General features: G+C 33.7%; 1 protein-coding gene across 1 annotated transcript in view; it reads left to right on the plus strand.

Moving 5' to 3' along the window:
• Positions 1 to 26027, plus strand: part of LOC123697494 (parapinopsin-like) — a 71829-nt gene that overhangs the window by 10150 nt on the left and 35652 nt on the right. The window contains exon 2 of the mRNA XM_045644026.1: positions 11734 to 11965. Within this exon, the coding sequence (XP_045499982.1) occupies positions 11792 to 11965 (174 nt within the window). The 5' untranslated portion in view covers positions 11734 to 11791. The remainder of the gene's footprint in view (positions 1 to 11733; positions 11966 to 26027) is intronic.

The following is a 26027-nucleotide window of genomic DNA, read 5'->3' on the forward strand; positions in this document are numbered from 1 at the left end:
GCTTCTTAAGAGTAATGGGGATGCAATTAAAAATTGTTTCATTCGTAGATTGTCAATTTATCAAGACTTATTTGTCCTATCATAGAAGTTTTATTTTGAAGTGGTCCGCCCCGGCTTCGCCCGTGGTACATATTTCGCAATAAAAGGTAGCCTATGTCCTTTCTCGGTATCAAAATATCTTCATACCAAATTTCATGCAAATTGGTTCAGTTGTTTAGGCGTGATTGAGTAACAGACAGACAGACAGAGTTACTTTCGCATTTATAATATTATAGTATGGATTCATTCTGACTTAACAATCTTTGTTTTCAACCGAATTCAAAGAAGGAGGAGGTTCTAAATCACTTCTCAATACATTGGGAGATATTTTATCATAATCATAGTTGCTGTGTACAATGTACCTTCATAATAATATGTTAGGTACTCTGATAAATAATATAAATCTAATCTTCTGAAGGAAACAGTTTTAACAGTCTAAAATGTTACTTCGGCATGCTAGTAATAAAAATACCCACTTTACGAGACCGTAAGAGCATTAGGGTTCGTAATTTATATGAAGGGAAACTTCTTTAAAGTAACCTTACAGGGAACCTCAGTGATTCAAAGTGACATGGCTACAGAAAGCCTTTATATAAACAAGCTCTGAGTTCCGTTTTTCGAAGTAAATTTAACACAGCTTTCATATTATTTTGCTCATTTTTCTTTTACTAAACCTTATGCTAACAATAAATATATGAAGCTTACCTTTGTTTAGAATTATGAGATGACATTACATCTTTGAAATTACGCCAATAAAATCTCAAAGTTTGGATGTATGTGATGCTTATTAATATGAGAATTGTTTAACGGATTTCGCTGAAATTTGGTATGCAGATAGATTATCAGGTGAAATAATATGTGAACTAGTTGATATTCTGGTATACGCGAGCGACGGTGTTGGCTGAGGTTTACCTGTAGGTACTATGCATATTTATTAATAGGTACTTTTCTTATGACTCATGTGGAAGTATCTCTATCAACATTTCTCTCTTACGTTTTAAAGTCCTAATTATTTTTTTTATTTTAATGAAATTACATAAAGTTGAATTAGTTTTTGACGTGTCAATAAATTATAATGTATAATATGGAACGTAAATAATATATGGGACATGAACCTGAAGAACATGGACCTGAAGAATGATAGAGCGAAGTACACGCGAGAAAACCCGCGCTCTTCTATAGTTTTGTTTTTATTTTTATTCAGAACTAAAGACATCTGAGCTTTCTAATCTGTTATGTTAAAAATATTGTGAAAAAGAAACAGAATCAGCCTAGTAACAGTTTTTAAATAACTCTGTAAGCTGAGTTACGTCATCAATCAAGCATTTCTAGGAAAGAAGGACTCTTGTTTATTGTTTAAGCTACCTTTATTTCTTCGGAAAAAAAAGCAATAAAATTATTATCACTTGTTAACACTGTTTCAATGAAAAGTATTTTATGAAATTCACATTTCACATTCACATCACATTTTTTGGCGCAACTCTAACATTTAATGTATTTCCTAATGGCGCAACTCTAACATTTAATGTATTTCCTAATTAAGTAATGTTTGGTTTTGTTATAATTATTATAAGAGTATGTTTTACGTATAAGGGACAACGGAAAAGCATTTTTGAAACACTCACTTTTTGAACAATAATAATTTGAATTATCTTTTCATTTTTTTTTTATCTTATTGATGCGCCCTCGCTTTTTAACAATGTCTTTCATGTCCTTTATTTTTATGGTTGCCTCGAAGAGATTGCTTTTAAGCAATAAGGCAGCTTATTGTACACTTTTCAATTTTATGTATTCATTTATTTTCAATTTCTCTAACATGTACAATGAAGTGTCATAAATAAAATAAATAATAATTATAGCTGAGAGACGGGATTTTATTTCATTTATAAATTAAACTAGTAATAAACCTATGCCATTTTTTTCCATGTAACAGGAGCATTAAACAATTTATTAAGTCTTAATCTGAATCGAAACGTCCTCTAAAACTACTAAGTATATATTATCTAACAACCCGAAACATATCCTTTTAAGAAAATAGTTTATCCCAAAACATGTGATAGTTCTTAGAGGAAATGCAAGTTTTAGAGCGTGTAATAGATCGTAAATAGTTTCCAAAGGTATAAAGTGACCCGATAAGGCTTGAGGCGATTGGATAAAACTTTATGCTGGTTGTAAACTTTTTGGTTTATTATTGATCACTCAAATACGTGCATAGGAAAGTAATATTGTTCGTTTTATATGCTCCTGTAATCGTCTCTACGTAATATAATTAAATATGTAGGTAATTGAAAAAACTAATAAAACACACGTTAATTTTGGTTTAATCAGGTGTCAGTCTAAGGGTGTCAGACATGACACACCCGTACATCCAAACGTCTGTCTGTGTATTTTTTATAACATTCCTTGAAGTACGAGTATGGTACTTATGGAGAGAAAACGTAAACATTTACCATCGCCGAAACCGGGGCGGACCGCTAGTACATTATAAAACGGAATAAAACAGACGTTATCCGATCACATAGTCATTTATATGGGTTGGAATATGAATGTGGCTTTGACAGATCGCATGAATAATAATAATTAGTAATTGATTTGACGCACTTTAATAAATTGCTGTCAGACACAGCCGATATGTCTGATATATATTTTTATACCATTTATTGGATATACATAATATAATAAACTGGATAGATATTCTCGCTATAATAATTACGTAAAACGGGTCACTAGGCTATGTTTGTGTGCGTGAACGCTTTGTTTTATGTATACGTGGTTTCTTTGTAATTGTCTCTGTGTGCGTGTACTAAACGGAGTATCGGCCGAGTTTCTTTTGTACTTTACATCTTCAGTATCTGATATATAGATAAGTGTAAATTAGTAAAAACGCTTCGAATTGAACGACGTTTCGGGAACTTCGGTTAAAAAAGCGATACGTTCTTGCCTTCTTGGTTAGGAAAATACTACGGAACTTATGCATAGGTTTCAGCAAATAATAGTATAAAGTAAACATGTTTGCGATAAAATCCATTAAATTAAATTTAACCAGGCATAAATTAAATAAATGTATTGTTGACGACGCGGTTGGCGCAGTGGTAAAGTAACTGCCTACTGAGCCGACGGTCCCGGGTTCGATCCCCGGTCAGGGCAAATATTTGTGTGATGAACTCAATTATTTGTTCTTGGGTCTGGGTGTTATTATCTATATATGTATTTATTAAATATTAATATATTTATCGTCGCCTAGTACCCACAACACAAGCCTTAATTGAGCTTACTGTGGGACTAGGTCGATTTGTGTAATAATGTCCTATAATATTTATTTATTATATTTATACTTCTAAAAACCATTTTAACAAATCGTTTTAACGTTCGATTCTAAAATAAAATCTTCATCCCCTAAATTTTCGATGTCTAGGCTAGCCGCACACACGCAATAATATTGTCAATAATTTACGTATTGTCAATAATATTGATCGTTTGCTATCCATATTGATGTATTGATCAATATTATTGTGGATTTCCGGAAATCCTGAAATATTTTCGTCAATATCGGGGGGAGGCAGGGAAATTGACAATAATATTGTCGTGTGCAGAGTGTGCGTCAATATTTTAGTTGAGAGTAAAGCTACTGTTACACATGCTCTAAAATAGCATGCTTAAAACCGTGCTATTGAGTATGCTCAATACGAGCATGCTGATGTGCAGTTTACATTTGCTTGCAATAGGCATGCTAGTTTTAAGTCTGCTCCTGAATAAGCATGCTCAAAGCAGACATTCAAATACACATGCCATTTTATAGCGTGCTTCGTCGCCCCAGCGAGACATTTTGCGTGAAATTGTGCACGCGGACTTCACTTGTTGCGACCGACTGATCGATACTAGCATGCTCATTAAGCAAACCTGTTTAGACGTGCTTGAAGCACGCCCCCTTCCACCCGCGCCGCAAGTAGCATGCTCAAAAATCGCACGCCTGTTGATTTTTGAGCATGCTCGAAATAAGCATGCTTATTTTGAGCAAGTGCTTGGACACACGTGCCTGTAAGCAGCAAGTGCTCGGTTGAAGCATGCGGCGTGCTTGAAATAAGCATGTGTAACAGTACCTTAAGATTTCAGGGCAGACGGACACTAGAAAATACTCAAAGAAGTATAGCTGCCAATGAAAAAGAACATTTATGACATTTAAATGGTTTAGTTGAGGTTTTTTCATCATCCACTTTTTTATCCATCTTTTTTTTTTGAATGCCTCGTTTTACTGAATAAAGTCAATAAAACAATCAATGCAATAGCTTTTTTCTTTTTATCCATTTTGAAAACAGTGCACACTGATCGAGATGCTGCGGATGAATGAGTCGTTTTCAATTACGAAAAATTGGCAATAATATTGTATAATGTGCGGTACCATTATATTGTTCAATATAGTCAACAATAATATTGATCAATAATATTGCGTGTGTGCGGCTAGCCTTAGTCTATTTTAACAGAATAAAATTCTGGAATCCATTTTTAAAAAATACGCTGAGTCGTCAATCGTAATACGTTAGCAAATACACGAATAAAAAGTAAAAACGTGTGTTTGAGAATCAAACGAAATCTAATGAAAAGTAAATATTTCTATTGAGCTCACAAAAACATTTTTCATTTTAATATATTTAAATACGTATATGGAACATAACCCAGGGCCCTTTCCCCGAGCGCTCTGGGTATGCCTAAATGCATCCTCCACTATAAATTAAAAAAAAGTTATTGCATGCATTTGTAGTTTAATTGTAAAATTATAATGACAATTTTTACACAGCGTTTTCATGTTAGTATTTTCTTAAAGATTAAAATATAAATATTTAAATTTACTCTGCAAGAAATTATTTAATTTTTATTTTATATGTTCATAACATGCCTCTTCCTACTGTTTTATACATACAATTCAATTCTTATGAGTGAGCAATTTGTCAAATAAAAAAATAATTCCCGCCCGGCAAAGCGAAAGACGCGGGTTCGCATTCCACCTTGTGATCGATTTTTCCTATTCTTTAAAAAAATCTCATATAAAGCATTTGAATGCTGTAAAACTAAATTGCTAAGTCTTATATAACATCAGATTATCCATACTATTAATCCGAATTTACGCTTAAATGCGAAAGTAACTCTGTCTGTCTGTCTGTTACTCAATCACGCCTTAACTACTGAACCAATTTGGTATAGAGATATTTTGATACCTGAGACCTTTCTCAGGTATCAACATATCTCTATATCCTTATGTCCTTACATAGGCTACCACTTTTTGCCCCGGGACAGGTTTTATCCCGGAAATCCCACGGGAACGGGAACTATGCGGGTTTTTCTTTGACTGCGCGGGCGAAGCTGCGGGTGGAAAGCTAGTATAGAATAATTTCCTTACCTATTTATTATTATCCCAATAAAGGACTGACACAGATAAAAAATTCCATGTAATACAGGAATAGAATTGTTTCAGCGAATAAATGAAATTATTAAATTAAACATTATCCCAAGCCGGGTGTATCATTAAAATTTATGAACCCCAAATTCTCTTTAGTAAGGCGTGTTTTCACATTAAGTACCTATTTTTCCGGGAAATCGAGATATTCGTATGTTATTGGAAACCAATATTGTATTTAATTAACCTCATGTGCCTAGATATTTAATTTTCATGCAGGCCTTCACTAACTCTTCAGACTTGCAAATTATTTTTTACTAGCTTACGCCCGCGACTCCGTCCGCGCGGATGTCCGTCTTCGCGTGGATGGTTTATTTCTCCCTTTTGAGTAACTCTGACAATGACATCTTATAAAAGAAAAGAATCCACTGCGGGTAACGCAACGTGTGTTCACGGTTCTACAGAACAACGTCTATGGATAAAACTGAAAAATTAAGATTTATTTTAATCACATATTTGGGTTTCGTATCGATCCAACACCCCCTGCTATTTATTTTTTCAATATTTTCAATGTACAGAATTTACCCTTCTACAGATTTATTATATGTATAGATTAATAACTAGCATTCCGACCCGGCTTCGCCCGTGGTACCTACATGTACATCCTATCCTTGAAGGTCGTTTTTGTCGAGATTTGCGCTTAGCAATTTTAGCGTTTCATTTATATAAGATTACTTTTTAAATTTATCAATAAATACTTTTAAATATATTATTACAAAGAATACCTTATCCCATTTTCAGTGCTCGTTATTTAAAGTATGCTGTTACAAACGAACGCAAGTCGGGTTACATTTCAAACATCCTTTCGTTCAAAATTATCTTTTGTAGTTCACTTTCGTAACAATGTCGATGTGATATTCTTATTTAGGTCATATTTTTGTTTTTGCACGTGTCAGACGATTCCAGTGTTTAGGGATTTGTTTTGCGCTGTTTCTTATGTGATTTTTAGATTATGTACGACTAAATTTCCGCCCGCGGCTTTGCCCGCGTTATCAAAGGAGAACCCGCAGGGCCCGCATAGTTCCAGTGAATTTCCGGGATAAAACCTGTCCTATATGTTAATCCAAGTTACCGTTACATATGTGTGCTAAATTTCATTGTAATCGGTTCTGTAGTATTTGCGTGAAAGAGTAACCAACACACACACATCCTCGCAATCTTTCGTATTTATAATATTAAAGTAAGATTATGATTGTTTATTTTTGTGAGCAAATATAGGTATTTGTTATTTTTTAAATGTATTGTTATCCGATGCTGCAATAAGTATTGAAAACAGCTCTACTTATAATAATAATGATTAGTAGGTATGCGCTTACGAACTACAATAAAAGTTCGCGTAAGTTTCATTATTTCTGATAACCTACTTAGTTCAGCAGCATTTCATTTTCCTAACCTAGTTGGCCACTTGATTAAGAAATAAGCCAATTAATAACAATATTTATTTTATATTTATTAACAATTTCAAAATATTTTATTTATAAATATAAATTTCAACCTACAGTTTTAATCTATAGGTACATATATAATAAATCTGTAGAAGGGTCAATTCTGTACATTGAAAATATTGAAAAAATAAATAGCAGGGGTTGCTACTGGATCGACACCAAGCCCAAATATGTGATTAAAAAAATTTTTGTCTGTCTGTCTGTCTGTATGTTCAGGCATCACGTGAAAACTAACGGTTCGATTTCGATGAAACTTGGTATAATTATACCTTATTATCCTGGGCATAAAATAGGATACTTTTTATCCCGGAAAAATACGAAGAAAAAAAAAATCTTAATTTTTCTTAATTTTTCCGCGCGGACGGAGTCGCGGGCGGAAGCTAGTCATTAATAAAACTAATTAATACACCCTCATTTCACATTGCATTACGTGTCAGAAAATTATGAAAAATACTCATTCACAAAAAATACCATTCAGCTACAGTCTGCACTAATGAAAACCTGTAGGCCGTAATTTTAAAGGTCGGCATCTGCAAATAATAGCATGGTTTATGGCTACGTTTGACAATAACAAAAACATGTGACTCATAAACGGATAATATATTCCTTCGATAAATAAATAAAACGGGAAAGGCAGATTTTTTGTGTAGAATATTTTTAGGTTGTGTTGGAAAGGTGTTATGTGTAAAACAATAATGTTGTTCAATAATGTATTTATTTATTTTAGAATTTCCGACAGAGGATACAGATTACATTCGTTACATCTAATCCAAGTACATGATCTTCTGCACCTGTTATTATTGGAAATTACAGCGTTCAAAATGTTAATTACGTTTGTAGTGTTCGATATATCAACTAGATGTTGCCCGCAGCTTCGCCTGCGTGGAAAAAACAAATGCTCAACCTTTATTTTATCCCCTTGAGGGTAGAATTAACATCTACCTGCATGTCAAATTTCAGCCCGATCCGTCAAGTGGTTTAGATATAGGTATTCTTCTGTTAAACAATTTAGAAGTTTTAAGATAACACGCTGTTCCATACAAGAATACTTTTGTGTACGTATATTATGGGTGTACTTGAAATACAGTAGGTATTTGTACTTGAAATACAGTAGGTATTTGTACTTGAAATACAGTAGGTATTTCAATTTAACTATAGTTTTTCAAAGAAAGCTAATTCGAACATAATCCATTTGTCCAAGCGTTTTAACATTAATTCGTCCCTCGTCTATTTACACGTGCAAGCGGAAAGCTAATCCTCTTTTGACCTCATTAATTTCAAATCCATCAATTGAAAATTAAATTTTATAATGTAAAGTTTATTACTGATGAGCCTGATAAAATAGAATTAGTTGTACATACATAAAGTACCTATAATAAAGTATTCTTGTAAAATATTTAAAGTATTCGTGTTTTTCGCTGACAATACGCATTGCTGAAAGCGGTTCAAGTGGTTCAACGAATAACAGCCACAGAATAGTTACTTGACAGCAGAGGCAGCACGAATCAAAGCAAGAATCGCATATGAAAAAACCACAGCAAAAACAAACAGGCATGAAATTGTCAAAATGCTTCAACTGTGTGCCATCGATCATCGAACATTGGTTATTTTCAAATTTTGTCGGGTACGTGCAAAGCAAGTGCAAATCAGTGCAAATAGTAGGTACATGACAAGCGATGACAGTCTCTATCTGTAACACAACCCTACTGTAAAGGACACACACACGCATACATGTGTCTTGCTTGTAGTAGTCTGTACGATTTATTTACTCATGTAGTGGCAGTTCGACTTCTAATAAATGTTAGGTAAACTACAAAACTTTGTTGTTCTATAAATACTCATTAATCTTTTGTTATTTTTTATACTATTCCAATATAAACAAATCAAAAGCGTAATAACATCTCTTCAGCAAATTATTGTTTCGTTCGAAAAATTACGCGACACCGAAGTATAATTATTATTAAGGACATTTTAGCTTCTGTGGAGCTAATAATAGAGCTGTTTTTTGTCTGTTGTCAATTTAGGACTAATGATTAAATATTATAATGTAGGGCAGTAAATAAAAAGTATGCTCTTACAATTCAATAAGTTCAGATTACGAACAATAAAAATATATCAACTAAACAATCTAGTCTGTTATCAAATAAGCCATAAAAATACAAGGAATCAAATATTATTAATAAAATACTGTTACCACCTAAACAAATAGTTCGTAAAATGGTTATAATATAAAAAAGAGTCCTATCGTTTGCTTTCTATAAATACTTTTAAGAAAACATACGGAAAGTAAACACTGTTAAATAATTAATTTTTATACATTGTTATACAATATTTATTCCCGTAGAGTTTCAATTAATTTTTCCGACTAATAAATATTAGGCTTATTTCAATAGAATCTGACTAATTACGTAAATCAAATATTGGTCAATTACTGAGACAAATAGACTATGTATGTGAGTCGGAAATTATTCGATGCACGTGGGCTGGTTCTATACAACTAGAATCCGGGCAATGTCCTCATACAGTCTTGAATGCCTAATTTCCCTAAAATTTGAATATATTTGGCAATGAATATAATATAGTAATTTATGTATTCTCATTAAAAAAGTAGGAATGGATTTTTATAATTATTTACTAGTAAAACTATGCTCGTCTCTCATTGGATAGGGGAAATAACGATAGTGTAGAGCTCCTATATCTATGATCGGCTGCTGTGGCTGATGTAATAGCGGCAAACATCGACGATCATTTGTTGGCCCATCGCTGCCCATTGTGTAAATGGCCCATGAAGGCTATTCCTATATTGGACGCCACATTTGATGACGTAACCAGATCTGTCATAAAACGGAATTGACAAGCGGCCTCGGGTTTATTTTAATCGGCCATTAATCAGACTTCGTCATAATTATGGGGGTTTATATTGGTGTGAGATTAATGAGTGCTTTTCAATTGATTTAGTACCATAACCGATAGGTATTAAATACATGATAGCAACAAACCCTCGTAATATTATCACGCTATTGGACTATAATCATTGGTATTTAGAAATCTTAGAGACCAGACTTGTATAGCTGTTTATCTGCATGTTTAACGGTAGTCACTTCATTTTTCAGAGAAACTAAATCTACTCTTACTTGGAGACATTAATTTATTAAACAAATTTTATATAAATTCGTTGGTGTTATTTTTAACGTTTGCTTTTTGACTGCAAAATCAGTATAAATAATAACTTTGACAATACGACAAATAATAACAAATAATAACTTTGACAATACGATTATTGCAATTGAATTATTTTAAAATTTTAAAATTAAACATATAATTGGACTTCCATTGTCGTCTATTTATAAGTTTTAGATGAAAAGTTTAATACAAAATAGTAAATGTATAAATAATGCCAGATCAACTTGGATATTGTCACTTGAATCGAAGCCTGAATGACACAATAAGGCCATTGTATAGAGGATCTTACGCCTCAACGGATTGTTTTCGTTTCATTGTCGTTAAGGTATACATTTCTTTGCTTGTTTTACAATAAATATATAAGGTATGTACTGACTTGTCGGAAAATTGTCACTGTAGAATAGACTTTATTGATAATAGCGTTAGCGATACATATTTAAGATACCATATTGAATATCGTAGGAAATCTCGAATGTAAGACTCAAATAGAAGCAAATAATTTCTTATAAATGTTTGAGGACAAAGTGACAATATACCCTAACTACATACTATTTATAACTTATAACTATTTTCATATCTGTCTCTATAAAGGTACTTAATAAAAATGAATCGTCAAAACTCGAGAACGGCTAAACAGATTCCTTTCGTTAATTCTTAATTTTCCTTAAAGTACGAGGATGGTTCTTATAAAATGTAAACATGTACGGGCGAAGCTGAGGTGGACCGCTAGTCTATACTAATATTATAAAGAGGAAAGGTTTATATATGTATGTATGTATGGTTTTCAACTTTTCACGCATAAACTACTGGACCGATTTTTATGAAATTTGTCACAGACAATCTTTAGACCCTGAGTAAGAACATAGGCTACCTTTAATTGCGAAATATGTACCACGGGGAAAGCCAGGGCGGACCGCTAGTATAGCATAAAACTTGAATGAGATTCATGTACCACAGGCGAAGCCGGGGCGGACCGCTAGTAGAGCATAAAATCATTGAGATTAGGTGTTTAATTGCAATTCGATAGACAGAAGATTTAAACGATAAACCTGTACTGACACACTACTGATGAAGGTTCCTTCTCATTTCATGCGAAACATGATAAAAATGTTATTATTTACACGTCAGTTTCCTGTTACGTGATATAATATAAATTATATGGTACAACAGTTATTGAACGATTATTTAGTTCGGACTGGTTGTATTTTATACATAAAAATAAATTATGTCCATGTTTTCTAAGTATGGTATAGGTATGGTACCTACCTATAATATTTCGTAGAATTTACGTAGTAACTATTAATTAGTCTGTGGTAGAATGTAGTAGCCAAAAAGGCTTTCTTTTGGTTACGACATTCCTATATATTGATATCTTCTTTCTTAATAATATTAAATATCTTAATATCTTCGGTTGTTTCTTACTTTGATTTTTTTAAGTATAAAAAAAAAACTTCAGTGCAATACTGAAAAACATAACTACTGTACTACATTGTACATTCATGCGCAACGTGATAATATATCTACAAAGATCCTTAAACGCAAACATGACTTATTCAATAACTTGAGAAGGGTAGGATTTCAATCGAGCCTTTATAACGTGTATTTCTTTTCCAGGTACATTGGATTGACCTGAAAATGTGACACTGTGCTAGTGTAGTGAGAGTTATGAATCATGACGTCATATGTAGGTGTGAATGACACAGTGGTGTGGACTTATGAAGAGGGCTTCCCTCTTTTGATGCCTCGGTGGGGTTACGTGGCATCCGCGTTTGTGCTCTTTCTGATTGGATTTTTCGGATTCTTCCTCAATTTAATGGTGATCTTGCTCATGTTTAAGGATCGACAAGTGAGTATAATATTATGTTATCTATTTAGTACGAATATGAGCGTAGACAGAGTAACTAATAGACCCAATGACGATACCTTTCTCACTTACACAAGAAAGAGAGCGAAAATACCATAACAAATGCATAAGACAAAGACACAAATACCCAATTTTTTGTCCCTTAGTGTGTAACCTATTTTTCAAGATCCGCAACTTGAGTTGCGAAACAAACTTTGACAGTTCGTGCCTTCATCGTGCTTGGTGTTCGAATTTTGGATATTATTTAGTAAAAAATCGATACGAGTACATTGAAAAGACGGTGAAATTATCTTAATATAGACATCGAAGTAAATAGAATGGTGCGTTGTCGTGTTATTGCATGTATAAGCGATAGTGAGAAGAAAATTGCGGGTGTGTCTTTTCACGCGTAAGTACGACTTTATTGTCCTTATTTATAGTTTCTCAGTGATGATTATTTATACTTTAGCCTAAAGTAACAACAAGTCGCGTTAAAACAAGGAAACTATTAGCGTAATATCGTACTTAACATACATAATGAACACTGTAGTTTAAAGATATTTCGCACAAAGTCTTTCTATGTAAATTAGTCCATTGAAATGTTACATTTATTTGGCCTAACCTTGTGTTTTTTAGAGGACGCAATTTTATTTTTTTGATGTGTAGGGGGGGTCAGTGTGAAGCTATCACCAAGTTTGTGGGGTCGCCACCCGTGTCCCACGGCCGCCATCTTGAAAATAGCGGTTGAAATGATTTTTACGATATATCTCTTAGACTATTAATCTGATAAAAAACAATTGTTAAACATTATTTGTTGCAAATTAAATTCTCTACAATTTTGGTCCAGTAACTTTTTGTCGTAGAACAATAAATAAAAAAGTTATAAGAGAAAATGTTCAGAAATTAGAGCTATTTATATTTTTCAATAAAACTTTTTTTTATCATTTTACGAAGAAATGATATCAGACCATTTTTGTAGATTGTTTTTTGAGGAACAACTTTTATATACAACATTTTTTCATTACGTCAATAACTAGGGATTTACAGCGCCCTGAAGTGAGTACAACATTTCCCTATAGTTCATAAGATGGATATTTAGTAAACTGTGCTGGATAATAAATTTTTAATCTGTACGTATTTTCTTTTATATTGTTCGTTTTTTTTTCATTATTTGAAGTCATGTATTCCATTTAATCGTTTTTCTTTACGGGGAAATAAATGATCAGTCTTCTGTGTTATGCCGAAGCGAGTTTTTATTTTTTAAGTCCCTAAAACCAGGACTTCCCAGTTACCTGTACTGAGAATATTATGCTAACATTACCATTGGATATTTTCTTTCGCATTTCAATTTACCCTTATCTTATCTTCCATAAGCGAAAACAAAACAATTCCCTTACAAAGCAAGATCCAATATAGTTAGATGTTGTAAGGTCAATGCTATGCAATCAGGACACCTGGAATCACAAAGCGGAGCAAGCTTGGTTCATTATGAATCAATATTTGTGTTTAGACGTTTTGACGTTATAAACAAACTTAACAATGATTTTGCTCTTTACAAGAGATAAACTTAAACTGAAAACGAATTTTAAAACTAGAAGATTTATAATTGTTTTTAAATAGTAATATGGGAGACATGCATAGAGTTTATATATATATCATATTGTGTACAGGCCGGCGCATTCTTTTTCATAATCAGAGCGCATTCTAAATTTCAATTTCAACATTAGAATTCTGATTGGTTTTGTTTTTGGTCAATTTTTGTATAAATACGGATATTGTGTGCAAAATAAAATCATTACGATCAGTATCGTCTTTGAGTTCACAACCCCTCTACAGTTGGTGACCTCCGACGGAGCAAAAAGAAAACATGGAAGAAGAAGACTAACTACACCATGAAGAAAAGCACTGCGAGCTGGCTCCCGTCTCCATCCAGTCCAGGCTGCTACCATCTTTTACAGAGACTGCCTACCGAACCAAGCACATCTACAAAGTGAATTAAACAAGACGTATCTACATAATAAAAAGAAGAACGACAAAACGCAAGAAGAACGACAAAACGCCTATCGAATGGACTACTGCAGCAATTGAAGCTTTTGAGAAATGCCGACAAAGCATCACAGAAGCGACAACATTATGTTTTCCCATTCCTGGCTGCTCCCTTGCCATCATGACTGACGCCTCGGATCATAGTCTCGGCGCTGTACTTCAACAAAAGATTGAGAACCGATGGAAACCGCTAGCCTTTTTCTCTAAAGCAATGAGTGCTACGCAATGTCGCTACAGCGTGTATTTTCGCGAATTATTAGCAATATACGCGGCTGTATTACATAAGTCAATTCTGTTCGAGTATCAAGTACATCAAAGGAGAAGAGAACACAGTCGCCGACGCGTTGTCACGCATCGAAGAGATCCAATGCCCTAATGTAATCGACTTCAAGCAGTTAGCCATCGACCAAAGTAACGACGAAGAGCTCAGAAAATTAAAAACTCAAACAAATTTAACATTCGAGCGAGCTATCAAGCGCATCGCCCCGTCTCTTTCTACCGAAGGCATACCGTTATATGGCATTTAACGCTCAACACGGACTATGCCACCCTGGTATTAGAGCTACTCGGAAGCTAATAACATCGAAGTTTTTCTGGCCAGCAATGAATAAAGACGCTACGTTATGGGCCAAGTCTTGTATCAGCTGTCAACGAGCTAAAATTCACCGGCACGTCGTCACTCCATTAGCAGAGTTCCCGCCTTCGCAACGCTTCGAGCACATACACATAGATATAGTCGGTCCACTACGACTCTCAAGAGATTACCGATACTGTGTTACCATCATTGATCGTCTTACAAAATGGCCTGAAGCAGTTCCAATTCAAGAAATAACTGCCGAAGTCGTCGCGAAAGCATTGTACGAGAACTGGATTGCACGCTTCGGCTGCCCGCTACGCATATCTACCGATCAAGGTCGACAATTTGAATCTGCTTTATTTAAGGCACTCATGAAAAGATTTGGGGTTACAAGAATACGCACGACGGCATTTCACCCTCAAGCAAATGGGCAAATCGAACGATGGCATCGCACTATGAAAGCCGCGCTCATAGCTCGCGGCAGTACTTGTCAATGGACAGACGAACTACCGACAGTACTGCTGGGTTTACGCACAGCTATAAGAGAAGATAACAACTTGAGTCCAGCTATGATGACCTACGGCACTACACTGCGCATGCCCTCCGATTTCTTCGTGCCTACACGGACGGGTATTGAAGACGCTGACTACGTGAAACGCCTGACAGAAACTATGGCTATACTCACACCGACTAAACGATCCCCCGCAAATCGAGCAACATTTATTTACAAGGATTTGTCTACGTGTACTCATGTATTCATACGGAACGATACAGTTCGAGCACCACTCACTCCGCCGTATGACGGCCCTTATGAAGTACTGAAGCGCTACGACAAGTACTACCAAATACAGTTACCACTTCGGACTACAGTAGTATCAATTGACAGACTCAAGCCTGCATACATATTAAACGAAGAGGTTGAAGGTATGGCAAGCACAGCAGTAGCATCTACACCTACACCTACGAGTGCTACGTCGTCAGTTCCTGCTACAGACTACAACACGGACAAGGCACGTCCCTACACTACAAGAAGTGGACGCGTCGTCAAGAAAAATGTTCGCTTCGCTTGAGGGGGGACACTATGGGAGACATGCATAGAGTTTATATATATCATATTGTGTACAGGCCGGCGCATTCTTTTTCATAATCAGAGCGCATTCTAAATTTCAATTTCAACATTAGAATTCTGATTGGTTTTGTTTTTGGTCAATTTTTGTATAAATACGGATATTGTGTGCAAAATAAAATCATTACGATCAGTATCGTCTTTGAGTTCACAACCCCTCTACAGTAATATTACGTGATATTACAGAGAAATTCGTTAATAGAATAAGTTTTATAAAATCTGTGTGATAGGCTCTACTTATAAAATGATGTGTTTTGTAATGTTTGTAATGTAAAAAAAATGTAAAATATTAATGTTTCGTGTTTGTAATGTAAAATAAATAAATTTTAATTTTCTTTTCATTTTTTTTAAATTACAGCAATATATGCAGTAGGTATATAAAACACCGATATTGTTTAAAAAATTAAGCCTTTATTATGCATAACTAAGTAGTCTGTGTTGGTAATGTTTATATTTTGGCATAAAAATAGTTTACGATATAAAATAATACACGAATTTACAAACAAATTTATAATTTTAAAACATATTTTAATTTATTGTTAAAGTGTCTACAACAATTTTAAATATTTAAAAACCGAGTAAACTGTGTCGATGTAGGTACTAAAAAGTAGCACCTCGTTTTACGGCGTTAAAAACTTTCACAATGAAGAAAGATCTCCAGTTAATTAATATAAATAAAATGGTTACTGGCGAAATAGAAAAAGTTTAATTACGTGAGGCGAATCTTGAGTTAACTAACGCACAAGATGAACCTTCTTGAAATTCCATCCGAAACTCATTTTTTTAACCTCCAAATAAAACGAGGAATGTTGTAAGTTTTTTTACGGTAGGTCATCTCAAAAACAGCAATCATTTGAATTTTTATTTAAACCAAGTTAGAATCTTTATTGCGTTATTGTCGATTTGTGTATAAATTTGGTGGAAATAGCAATTGTCATGAGGATTTTCCTTATAATTACCTATTAATTGGATTTAGTTATATAATTTTTATATGTTCTTATATTTCTATGTAATAATAATTCGACATAATCAGACTTTCATGCAACAATAAAACAGTTTTATAGGCTCTTTAATACAAGCTGCTTCACCTCACATAGCCGCAGTAATTAAATAATTCAAATGCTTTACCCTGAGCTTACCCAGAGCCCAGAGGTGTCTAGTCTAGTAGACCTGAATTATTTAATAAAATACGTTATTTAAAACGACCAATCACGTAATGAGTTGACCTACTAGGTACGCTGCTATAGGTCGAATACTTGAACCGAATAACGTTATTGGTCCATTGAATTTCCAATAAATAGGTACGCATGAAATAAAAAACAAATGAACGCGGCTTGCTAAGATAAATTGGATTCGAAATTATTTATAAAACTAGCTTACCGCCCGCGTCTTCGCCCGATTTTTCTAAAACGATTTGAGATTTAAACTATCCTATCTCTCAAGTTGGATCGAACTGCACATGGTGAGCGAATTTTATTATAATCCGTTAAGTGGTTTAGGAGTCCATTGAGGACAAACATTGTGACACGAGATTTATATATATTAAGATATAGTCTAAAATTTTAATGGGCAATATTTTTTTGACAGTGATATACTGTTATGTATATCTTATCTGTATTTTTGTATCAAAATGCAGATAAGTTGAATATTCTAATATAATATATACGTATTCGATATTTTCAGGAAGATTGAATGCGAATAAATTTACGAGAAACTTAAATTTATATTAAAAAGAAGCAAACATTTTATAAAAACTCCCTTTTGTTCAAAGATATTATTTATTTAAAGGAACTCAAACTCCTTGATCTTTTCAACGTTATCAGAACTTTCATCAATTAATTACGAGTGCGCTAATCACTTCGAAGTTATTTTATACTTTGTGAGAAACAAATCAAAATATTTGAAATTTACTATTAACAATTTGTAGGTTTGTCGGTTGTTATTATTATATTTTGCTTAAAAGTAGATAGAAATAACATACACCGTATTCGCTAATTCTGGAAAGAATTACACCTTATTATCACAACTTTTATGAACTCGTAGATAAAGCATAAAAAAGCAGATTTTTCATTATAAATAATACGCATAAATATGATTTTTAGGGTTTCTTAATTTCAATTATATTATTTCTGCAACTTTGTGAGAATTGTTGCATTAAAGTAACATAGTTTAGAATTGTTAATACTTCCACAACTAGGGAAATGAGAACTTTTCACCTAATTAGGAAGTTATGCTGTGACCTTGAACTCAATTTGAAAGCTTCCTTTGTCCTTCACTAACATACAACTTGTATATAAGCTCAGTTCAACTGTTGGATTCTGTTTAAAGCTTGATTCAAAGCTAATCACTACATAGTATAAAACAAAGTCGCTTTCTCTGTCCCTATGTCCATCTTTAAAACTACGCAACGGATTTTGATGCGGTTTTTTAAAAGATAGAGTGATTCAAGAGGAAGGTTTAAGTATATAATTTAATAGGTTTTAGACAAAGCGGGCGAAGCCGCGGGCGGTAAGCTAGTTAATTATATTATTTTCAGATAGGTGTTCGGTTCGGTGTATTTGCTATACAATCTATCTTTCTTAGGGCAAAATGATAGAAATTACAATATAGATACTCTGAACTTATCTAAAAATACTTGGCTGTGAATAATTTATTTTATTTTATACATTCAACAGTTTGTGTTATTTTACTTTTTTAACTCTTCATCCATATATAAGCAATAAAACCAACGACATCGTTTCACTTGAATTATCGTCTTAATATTTCCTAGGATCTCAAAATTACCGCACCAAAGACCGAGTGTATTATAATTAATGGTCCACGGCGTTAAAATTAACGCCATGTTTATTCCGTGAAAACCAGAAGTTACCCTTTATACGAATTCTCTGAATTACATTTTGCTTTAGACTAGCTTCCTGCGCGCGGCTTCGCCCGCTTTGTAGACATTATACAGGGTGTCCCACTATCGGTATACTAAGCGCGAAGGGACTTGTAGTTTTGCATACACTGATCACGTAAAAAATACTTAAACAACAAAATTATGTCAAAATTTTTTTGCTAAGTTTTTCCATAAAATCCATGTTTTCTTCTCTAACTTCGACCAGCCGGCATATACCGCTTCGCTAATGGGAGCATTTTATCAATGAAAACATAATCTTAAAAGATAGCTCACGTGCTGGTCGCAAAGTTGGGTGGGTTGCTTGTTAGAGGTGACAGGTGTACACATAGAGTTTTAAGAATTCATCTATTTGAAAAAAAAAATGTGTCTGGAATTTTATAAGTATTTTTTACGTACTCGGCGTATGCAAAACTACAACCTCCTTTGAGCTTAGTATACCAACAGTGGGACACCCTGTATACCTTCCTTCAGAAACGCTTTATCCTTTCGAAATCCGTTACGTGATTTTAAAGATCTAAACATGCAAACACACAGACGCACGTTCTAAATCGATTATTTCTGGGAAATCGTGTAATTTACAATTGTAAATATATAACGCGTAAACATACATACACACTCCGTTATCTTATTACGAAACTTTGGAGTTGTTTCATCAAAGTAACAAACAATAACAAGACGAGCCTACTAAGAAAACCCTATAAATAATAATATAATTTCACAAATTACAGTTTATGATATAATTGCGAATTCGAAAAAATGCAAATGCTGTTGTCTAAAACAATACTTAAATAATAACAGAGTTGGGACTAGAAATAAACACTAGCTTGTAAATGTAATTTGCGTGGAATTTATCAAGCTCATAATTTCTTGGAAGGTCTCGTTTTACACTTGAATAAATTGACTCGATTTGATCATAATATTAAAACAACGAATGCAATCATAATTATAATAATATAAGCATTTCATCCATTATTATTTAATCGCCCAATTGATAATTATTTCTCTGTAATACAGTAGGTATTATATATTTTGTCAGTCTGTAATAAGATCATGCAACGTACTTTTTATCGATAGCTAGCTTTCAATTTTATACTTTACAAATTACACACTCAAACCTTCATTGAGAATCGCTCTATTAAAAAAAAACATCAAATTCCGTTGCCCAGTAAAGCCTTCAACTCATACCTACAAAATAAACGTACCATCTGATAAACGGTGTTTTTAATTTTTATTTATCCAATGTTAAATCTATCAAAGGAAACAATTTTTAGACAAGGTTATAAGGTTATATACTTAACACCTTGTGCCTAAAAGCTTAACATCAGACAAGTATTTTCAGAAATAGATTTTATTTTCACTGTATAGAAATTGAAGAAAAACCTTCAAAAGAGACACAGGGAATTATAGGCATTTAGATTTTAGGCCTACTAGGAATCCTTTAGAAGTTTGAGCTAAGTGTGAAACATCTGTAGGTGCTGTGCTGACGCAGGATTTTCGGCCGCGTCGCACAGTCACATAGCGTCGCCCCTCAGTTGTCCCATAGCTCGCGCCACCGACCCACGTTTTGTAGTTAGTGAATATAAATAGTATATTTTTGTGTAATTTAGAAGAAATATAAAATTTAATTGGCCGCTATCTTTAATTTCATCTCCCTACACACAGCAACACTAAATTGGTGACCCCGACGTGATCTCGACCGGCGTGATATATCGACGTGAGTGTGTAGTAGGGAGAATAAATATTCAAAATTAATATATAAATATATATATACGGACAACTCAAGAAGAAACTACAGGGCGGTGGCAGCGGTAAAATTTAAATAACTAAATAAAATTTAATAACACATAAAAGTACATATAAAAATTAAATATCACCATGGAACCGGTTAAAGAAGAATTTGCAAGTTTATCGTCAATCTCCATTACGTCCCGCATCCCAGATTTTTGGAAGAAATCGCCGAAAATATGGTTTATACAAACGGAAGCAGTTTTATCGCCACAGAAAATGTCAGATGAGGCGAAATATCAAATAGTAATTTCTAAATTAACGCCAGAAGTCATCGAGCAAGTCACGGACATTTTAATTAGCCCGCCGGAGACAGGAAAATATGAAAAATTAAAAAGAAGATTATTACAAATTTTTGAAGAATCGGAAGATCGACAAATAAAAAAATTAATTGGCGAAATGGAATTGGGTGATCAAAAACCGTCACAATTAATGAGGAAAATGCAAGATTTGGCGCGTGGACGAGTAACAACAGAAACACTTCTAGTTTTATGGCAAAATTTATTACCGCCGGCAATAAGAGCTGTGTTAGCCGTATCCGAGAGTAAAAGTGAAGATATTTTGGCATCAATAGCAGATAAAGTTATGGAGAGCATGACACCCTTAAACTCGGTATCAGCAGTTCAACAGTCCAGTTTAAGCAACAGTCCAGAAAATAATTTGATTGGTGAGATAGAAAAATTAAATAATCGACTGAGGAGATTGGAAACAAGAAATAATACATCAAATTTTAGAACGAGGTCACGATCCAGGTCAAGAGGTAGATTTCAACGTAATCAAAGGCATAATCCCAATTGGCTTTGTAAATACCATTACAAATATAAAAACAAAGCGACGAAATGTGTGAAACCGTGCAACTGGAAACCTAGTCAGCGTGAGAAACCAGCGGAAAACTAGCATCGGTGCAGCCAGCGACGGGTGCCTGCGACCGAGTCTACAGAAATAACCGTCTCAGTGTTTTGGACAGAAATTCAGGACTAAACTTTTTAGTTGATAGTGGTGCAAATGTGTCCGTCATCCCGCGTAGTGTGGTGTATGGTAAGGTTTATGCAGAAGGTAATAAATATAAATTATTTGCTGCTAATGGAACGGAAATTAAAACATATGGTATTCATTTTTTGTCTCTAGATTTGGGTCTGAGACGACCGTTCCGTTGGATTTTTATATTAGCGGATGTAAAGCAACCAATTATTGGTGCGGATTTCTTAGCTAATCATAAATTATTAATTGATTTAAACGGACGTAGATTGATTGATCAAGTAACTAATTTGAGTACTAAGGGAAATATCTCAAATTCTACTGTGCCCACTTTAAAAACAATTATGGAATGTCCATATTCCGATTTATTGAATAAATTCCCTGATTTAACTAAACCTATTTCTTACAAAGAGACGCCAAAACACGATGTTTGTCACTATATCGAGACGACAGGACCGCCGGTGCATGCGAGAGCGAGGCAGCTTCCTCCTGACAGGTACGTAAAGGCTAAAAATGAATTTATTGTTATGCAAGAGTTAGGGATTTGTAGACCGAGTAGTAGTCCTTGGGCAAGTCCACTACATATAGTTCCAAAAAAAGATGGTAATATTAGGCCTTGCGGTGATTATAGACGTTTAAATGCAATTACGAAACCAGATCGTTATCCAGTACCACGTTTACATGATTTTACATATATTTTGGGTAATAAGAAAATTTTCTCTAAATTAGATATTAATAGAGCCTATAATTCTGTGCCTGTTGCAGAAAATGACATAAAAAAGACAGCAGTTATTACACCTTTTGGTTTATTTGAATTTATGCGTATGCCATTTGGTTTGCGAAATGCTGCGCAAACTTTCCAACGTTTCATGCAAGAAACAGTTTTAAAAGGTTTAGATTTCTTATTTATTTATATCGATGACGTCATTATCAGTTCAGAATCAGAAAGCCAGCATAGAGAACATTTAGAGCAAGTTTTTGAACGTTTTAATCAATTCGGTATAACTATCAATTTTTCAAAATGTAGTTTTGGTCAGCAAAAATTAGAGTTTTTAGGTTATGAAGTTTCTACCGAGGGCATTAAGCCGCTCGAAGACAAGGTTAAAGCAATTTTAGATTTTCCTAAGCCTAGTACTATAGAAGAACTTAGAAGATTTTTAGGCATGTTAAATTTTTATAGATCTCATATTCCTCACTCGGCTGAACATCAGTCAGAGTTAAATAAATATCTTGGTAGTGCGAAACGGAAAGACAAAAGTAAAATTAATTGGAATAAATTAGCAGAGCAAAATTTTGAACAATGTAAGATCGATTTGAAAAATGCAGTTTTGTTGACATATCCTTCCTTAGATTCTCCATTGTCTCTTATGGCTGACGCTTCAGATACGTGTATAGGTGCAGTTTTACAACAAAAAATTAACAATATTTGGCAACCTTTAGGATATTTTTCACGTAAACTTACGGAAGCTCAGCGTAAATATAGTACCTATGATAGAGAATTGTTAGCGATATATTTATCAATTATTCATTTTCGCAACATGGTTGAAGGGCGCGAATTAATAGTTTATACAGATCATAAACCGCTTTGTTTTGCATTTAGTAAAATAGGTACAAATAGGGAAACTGCTCGAAGAACTAGGCAAATTATGTTTATTAGTGAGTTTTGTACAGATATTCGTCATGTAACAGGTAGGGAAAATATAGTCGCTGACACGTTATCGAGAATTGAAACAATAACATGTCCCACCGTGTTAGATTTCGCAGAACTCGCCCGAGCGCAGGAAACGGATGAACAACTTGCAGAAATGCGACACCGGTCAAACGTAAACAGTCAATTTACACTTAAGCGTGTTGCAATGTTCGATTGTAATAAACAAATTTATTGTGAAACATCCACAGATAGAATTCGACCATATTTACCTAAACAATTTCGACGTTTAGCTTTTGATGCTGTGCATAATTTAAGTCACCCGGGTATTAGAGCTACAAAAAAATTAGTAACAGATAGATATTTTTGGCCAGAAATGAATAAGGATATAGGAATTTGGTCTAAAACATGTATTAAGTGCCAAAGAGCTAAAGTCTCAAAACATACTGTATCCGATTTAGGAAGTTTTCAAGGCTCGAGCCGTTTTGAGCATATACATATTGATCTTGTAGGGCCATTGCCAATTTCATCAGAAGGGTTTAGATATTGTCTAACAATCATAGATAGGTACACCAAGTGGCCCGAGGCTTTTCCTTTAAAAGAAATTACTGCGGAGACTGTGGCTAAGGTGTTGTATGAGGGTTGGATTTGTAGGTTCGGTTGTCCCCTTAGGCTTACAAGTGACCAAGGTCGACAATTCGAAAGTAATTTATTTAAGCAGCTTATGTTATTAATGGGAATACAAAAGTTGCGGACCACCCCATATCATCCACAGAGCAACGGTGCAGTAGAGCGTTGGCATAGATCTTTAAAAGCAGCGCTTATGGCTCGTTTAAATTGTAATTCATGGGTTGATGAACTAGCAACAGTATTGTTAGGGTTACGCACAACTGTTAAATTAGACACAGGCGTAACTGCAGCTCAAATGATTTATGGCAGTAATATAAGGCTGCCTGGTGATTTTTATGACACAAGTAATATAAAACCGTGTGACGAACATAGTTATGTTGATAAATTGAGGTCGATTATACACAGTATGAAACCGGTACCTAGAATTAATAAATTACCGTGTAAAATGTTCATTCATAAAGATTTAATTGATTGCGAATATGTATTTTTAAGAAATGACACCGTACGGAAACCATTACAACCGCCGTATGATGGGCCATATCGTGTCATTAGTAGAAAGGATAAAACTTTTAAAATTCAATTAATGGACAGACAACTTAACGTTTCAGTAGATAGGTTAAAACCTGCATACGTTTTACCTGATGATAATAATAGTGTGACTAAGTTCACAGGTAAGTCTGTTAATATGAGTGATAGTAAAATTAATGATTCGCTACATACAAAAAAGGTAATTAAAAAGGTAACGTTTGAGACAGACAAATCCAGCTGTAAAAATTATGTTACACGATCAGGGCGAATACGAAAAACGCCAAGTAAATTTATGTTTTAATCATGTACATAGCCATTGTTATTGCAACCATGCAAAGTTGCAAATTGTATGTTGTTGTTTTAGGTCACGTAATTCTTTGAATTTAAAGAATGGTTATATTGAAATATTTTATTCAACATTTTTATTTTCAAACTATATACAACTAAATATATACATTTTATACAATTATTTTTCTATATATGTACAATATTTTACAATTTTACTATGGGATTAAATCAAACCAAGGAAAGTGTTGTCATTAACGAAAGTATTTCCAATGTTTCAAAGCTGGAAAATAAAATTAATATATTTGGAATTATAATAATTTTCATTGCAGTTATATTAACTATTTTTGTTTGTTGTGTTTTGAAACAACAGTGTATTAAAGTTGCTAGTAATTGGTTTAAAAAAGAAGTTATGAGTACTACTAGCTTATCTGTTCCTGAAATCAAGGTGGAAAGAACACGAGAATTAAATAAAGTTGTGTATTAACAAACATGTAAGTTATATTTCTTTGTGTGTTATTAAAATTTTAATGTCATGACGTTTCATATATTGCATTGTTATTGTATCTATCGTCATAGTGTAAGAGACGGGAACAATTTTAATTATATTTTCGTATTAATTGTGAATGATTTTATTTGCATGTTAATGTACTAGGTGCATGATACCTTAATATTATACATTGCGTATTTTTTTATTAATAATGTTACTTTACATTATAATGTTTGTGTGTATGTAATGTTATGTTGTTCGATCGTAGGACTTTATTAGATTGTATTGTTGGCAAATGGCCGCAATGATGCCAAGAGAGGACATCATAACGTTATATCAAACACCATGGCTGCAGACTAGTAATTTTTATATTATGTTATGTATCTTTTTTAAAATAAATGTTCGTGTGTTTATAAAAATGTTTCACCGACTCCTGAACTAATCTTGTATTATGTTTCACTTTGTTATAAATTTTTGTCTGTCAGCAGAATTGTTAGGGTTCGTTGTGCGAGTTAGTAATCTAAATAAAGATAATTTAATTTGATTTTGTTTAAAAATGTTCCACATTTTTTTTTGAAAAGGGGGGAATATTGTAGGTGCTGTGCTGACGCAGGATTTTCGGCCGCGTCGCACAGTCACATAGCGTCGCCCCTCAGTTGTCCCATAGCTCGCGCCACCGACCCACGTTTTGTAGTTAGTGAATATAAATAGTATATTTTTGTGTAATTTAGAAGAAATATAAAATTTAATTGGCCGCTATCTTTAATTTCATCTCCCTACACACAGCTACACTAAACATCAAACAACACGTTCGGAAATATCTTTTGTTTGGATTATACCTAATAACAATTTATTTGTGTGGATAAAACTTTTTACAGCCTACTTTACAAAAAGTTTAACTTGCTAATCTAACTAATATTATAAATGCGAAAGCTTCTGAGGTATGTTTGTTACTCTTTCGCGAAAAAATAACGAGATGAATTTGGATCATATCTATACTTCATAATAAAGGCGCATTGAGAGTACAAAACACAATCACTAACAATGTTCATTTATTTTCAGCTGTGGAGTAC

The sequence above is a fragment of the Colias croceus genome, chromosome 14 (genome assembly GCF_905220415.1).
Source record: "Colias croceus chromosome 14, ilColCroc2.1".
Classification (NCBI taxonomy): domain Eukaryota; kingdom Metazoa; phylum Arthropoda; class Insecta; order Lepidoptera; family Pieridae; genus Colias; species Colias croceus.